This window comes from Numida meleagris, chromosome 6, assembly GCF_002078875.1.
Source record: "Numida meleagris isolate 19003 breed g44 Domestic line chromosome 6, NumMel1.0, whole genome shotgun sequence".
Taxonomy (NCBI): domain Eukaryota; kingdom Metazoa; phylum Chordata; class Aves; order Galliformes; family Numididae; genus Numida; species Numida meleagris.
In genome coordinates, this window is record NC_034414.1 from 23965536 (window position 1) to 23969522 (window position 3987).

Genomic DNA, 3987 nt, shown 5'->3' on the forward strand with positions numbered 1-3987 from the left:
AAAAGCCCCAAATCGCCGCGCGGCGGCGGCGGCGGCGCCTCTGGGCCGGGCCCTGCGCTGCCCCGGGCTTCCCGGCGGCTGGGAGCCGCCCCAGGCCGGTAAGGGCTGGGTTCTTCTCGGGGTCCTGGGGCTTCTAAAAAAACGAGGAATAAAAAGAGTTGCCGAATAAAAGGAAAATGGGGACGGAGTCCGGAAGGCTGGTCGTTACAAGCTGTGCTGAGCCTCCCTCCCGTTTGCCCCGTGCAGGTGCAGGCACTGGAACGGGCGGTGTGACGCGGCCCCCGGGAGCCCTCGGCCCGTCGCCATGGCTGTACCCGTCGCGGTGCTGGACTGCGACCTCTTGCTGTACGGCCGCGGGCACCGCACGCTGGACCGCTTCAAGCTGGAGGACGTCACGGATGAGTACCTGGTGTCCACCTACGGCTTCCCCCGGCAGTTCATCTGCTACCTGGTGGACCTGCTGGGAGCCAGCCTGTCCCGCCCCACGCAGCGCTCCCGAGCCATCAGCCCCGAGACCCAGGTACTGGCTGCCTTGGGCTTCTACACCTCCGGCTCCTTCCAGACACGCATGGGGGATGCTATTGGCATCAGCCAAGCCTCCATGAGCCGCTGCGTTGCCAACGTCACCGAGGCGCTGGTGGAAAGAGCTCCCCAGTTTATTCACTTTCCTGAGGACGAAGCGGCGGTGCAGAGCCTGAAGGACGACTTCTATGCTCTGGCGGGCATGCCGGGTGTGCTGGGTGTGGTGGACTGCACCCACGTGGCGATCAAAGCACCCAACGCCGAGGACCTGTCCTACGTGAACCGGAAGGGCCTCCACTCTCTGAACTGCCTGATGGTGTGCGATGCCAAGGGGGCCCTGCTGAGCGCTGAGACGCACTGGCCCGGCAGCATGCCCGACTGCACTGTGCTGCAGCAGGCAGCCCTTGCCAGCCAGTTTGAAACCAAGCTGCACAAGGATGGCTGGCTGTTGGGTAAGTCAGTTCTTCGTCATTGCTTTCTGTTGGCTCCTCGTGGAGTTTGGAGCCTCTTGGTACAGGTGGTGTGCCTACTTCTTATTGCTGCCTTGTAAATTCCTTGAGGCTTGAGATTCAGTTTGGACTATCCTCTTGGAAATCCCTAACAGTAACTTCCAATCTGTTTTATTTACTCTGATTACTGTATATTCATTTCATTCATTCATATTTCAGTATTCTACACCTACCAAAGCTGAATTATGCAATTTTAAATTCATAGAATCATAAAATGGCTTAAATTGGAGGGAAGCTTAAAGCTGATCCAGTTCCAACCACCTGCCACGGCAGTGCTGCCACCCACCAGATGAGGCTGCCCAGGGCCCCATCCAACCTGGCCTTGAACACCTCCAGGAATGGAGCATCCACAGCTTCTCTGGGCAGCTGTGCCAGTGCCTCACATCCCTCCGGGTAAAACATTTCTTCCTAACAGCTAACATAAATCTTCCCTCTTTTAGTTTTAAAGCCATTCCTCCTTGTCTTATCACTATCAAACCATATAAAAAGTTGTTCTCCCTCCTTAAAAAGCTCCTTTCAAGCACTAGAAGGCCATAATGAGGTCTCCCCAGAGTCTTCTCTTCTCCAAGCTAAACAAGCCCAGCTGCCTCAGCTTTTCTCCGTAGGAGAGATGCTCCAGCCCTTTGATCACCTTCATGGACCCCTCTGGACCCACTCCAACAGTTCCACACCCTCCCCTGCACTGGAGGCCCCAGGCTTGGACACAGTACTCCAGATGGGGTCTCACAAGGGCAGAGCAGAGGGGGACAGTCACCCCCTCTCCCTGCTGGCCACCCCTCTTTTGATGCAGCCCAGGATACAGTTGGCCTTCCAGGCTGCAAGAGCACACTGCTGGTTCATGTCCAGCTTTTTGTCCATCAGGACCCCCAAGTCCTTCTTGGAAGGGCTGCTCTCAACGAGCTCTTCTCTCAGCCTGTACACATATCTGGGATTGCACTTGGCCATGTTAAACCTGATGAGGTTTTCATGTGCCCACTTTTCAAGGCTGCCCAGGTCCATCTGAATAGTGTCCCTTCCTCCTGTTGTGTCAATGGCACCACTCAGCTTGGTGTCATCAGCGAACTTGCTACACGTACACTTGATCCCACTGTCTATGTGATTGATAAAGGTGCTGAAGAGCACTGGTCTCAAGATGGACACCTGGGGGGACACCACTTGTGACTGGCCTCTACCTGGACGTAGACCCATTGACAACAACCCTCTGGCTGTGACCATTCAACCAATTCTTTATCTGCCACCAATTCTATGATCTTAGTCCAGCTGTCGTACTTTTACTGTGTTATGTATTAAAGGGATCTCTAACAGCCACGCCATGTTCTTCCAAGACTTCCCTGTGTAAACTAGAATGTCTTTATTATTATTTGTCCCACTTGTAAACCAAAGTTATTGCTGCTCCTTCACATTTTCTATTTTAGCCAGAGAAATACGTTATTCTGTATCTACGCTACTAGAAAACCGGGGGCAAAGATCTGGAACTGGTGGTGAACTGTAGGTCTGTAACCTGTGCCCCTTCCTTTCCCTGCCGATAGGTGACAGCTCCTTCTTTCTCCGCACCTGGCTGATGACCCCCCTGCACATCCCTGAGACACCTGCAGAATACCGCTACAACATGGCGCACTCTGCCACGCACAACATCATTGAGCGGACATTCAGAACCATCCGATCGCGATTCCGCTGCCTGGATGGGTCCAAAGGCACCCTGCAGTACTCCCCCGAGAAATCCAGCCACATCATTCTGGCCTGCTGTGTGCTTCACAACATCTCCCTGCAGCATGGGCTGGATGTGTGGTCTGCCCCAGCCGCGGGGCACGTGGAGCCACCGGAGGAGGAGTATGAGCAAATGGAGTCAATGGACTCTGAAGCCTGTCGTATTCGTCAAGAGCTGCTGCTCACTCATTTTAGCTAGCGCTGTGGCAGCAGGAGGGGAGGGCTTCTCGCTGTTCCCTGGAGAAGATACAGAGAGCAACATGCCTCCTCCTCTTAAGCTGGTCAAGACTAAGGGATGTAAGATGAAGAGAAATTCTATTCATTTCAGGGGGTATTCAGAACTTCTCTTCGTCTCCTTGTAGGTGTTATTAATTGCTAAATTGTTGCTGTTGTGATTCTTATAGACATCCCTTTCTCCTAATTTAGAGGACAATGACTGTAAAGTGAGATTGCTGGAGAAACGTGGAAAACTGTGGCAATAACTATGACAAATCTGTAAGCCTCGCACTATTTTACAAAGCAACAGTTCTATGCCACTTTGTAACCCAAACCACTTACAATTGATTTTTAAACAGTATTGCACACACATTAAACCTCCCTGTGGGGCCATGTCTGATTTCATAAGTGGAGAGGTGCGCGGAGATTTCTCTCTGGTTTGCAGGTGTGAATTCCTGCTAAACGCCAGCCTGCAGCCGTGCCCACCTCAGGGCCCAGCGGTTCCACTGAACGCTGGCAGTGGCGTCGGCATGCGCTGGGTTTGCAGTGGAATTGGTACATACCTGGAGGGGCAGGAAGGGATGGACATTTCTTCCTTCCAGACAGACTGGAGGAGGCGTTAAGCGCTGGCTGGCTGTCACTTAGCTGTGCGAGGGGTGAGGCGCGGGGCGCGTTTCTGAGGGCGGGATGCAGACGAAGGCGCGCGGCCGCAGCCCCAGCAGCCCCCCCCGCGAGGGGCGCGCAGCCACGGCTGCGGGGCCCCGTTAGGGGCGGCCCCACTCGTCCCGTCCCGTCCCGTCCCGTCCCGTCCCGCCTCGCCTCTATGCAGCCCCCTGGCGGCCGCGGGGGAGAGCCCCGTTGGAGGAGCTCGGCGCTCGGTTGGTGCTGCCTGCCGCCGTTCTAGCTTCGGCTGCTCGGGCCTGGCCGCCTTTCGGCGCCGCTCCTCGGCCCCGGCTCGGCGTTCGGCTGCCTGGCCTGGCCGGAGCTCGGAGCGGCGGCGGAGGCGACCGAGCTCTGGGGGCCGCTCCTGCCC

At 55.8% G+C, this 3987-nt stretch overlaps 2 protein-coding genes across 3 annotated transcripts in view; one reads left to right on the forward strand and one right to left on the reverse strand.

Annotated features, from left to right (window-relative positions):
- Window positions 1-3362, forward strand: part of HARBI1 (harbinger transposase derived 1) — a 21226-nt gene extending 17864 nt beyond the window's left edge. The window contains exons 1-3 of one of the 2 annotated variants that reach the window (XM_021401428.1): window positions 20-98; window positions 247-974; window positions 2561-3362. In XM_021401428.1, coding sequence (XP_021257103.1) covers window positions 305-974; window positions 2561-2937 — 1047 coding nt within the window. In that variant the 5' untranslated portion in view covers window positions 20-98; window positions 247-304 and the 3' untranslated portion in view covers window positions 2938-3362. Of the gene's footprint in view, window positions 1-19; window positions 99-246; window positions 975-2560 lie in introns of those variants that run through there. The other variant, XM_021401429.1, reaches the window with a different exon arrangement.
- The window catches only part of ATG13 (autophagy related 13), a 25584-nt gene extending 22042 nt beyond the window's left edge, over window positions 1-3542 (reverse strand). The window contains exon 1 of the mRNA XM_021401427.1: window positions 3518-3542. The gene's annotated coding sequence lies outside the window, so the exon portion shown is untranslated. The remainder of the gene's footprint in view (window positions 1-3517) is intronic.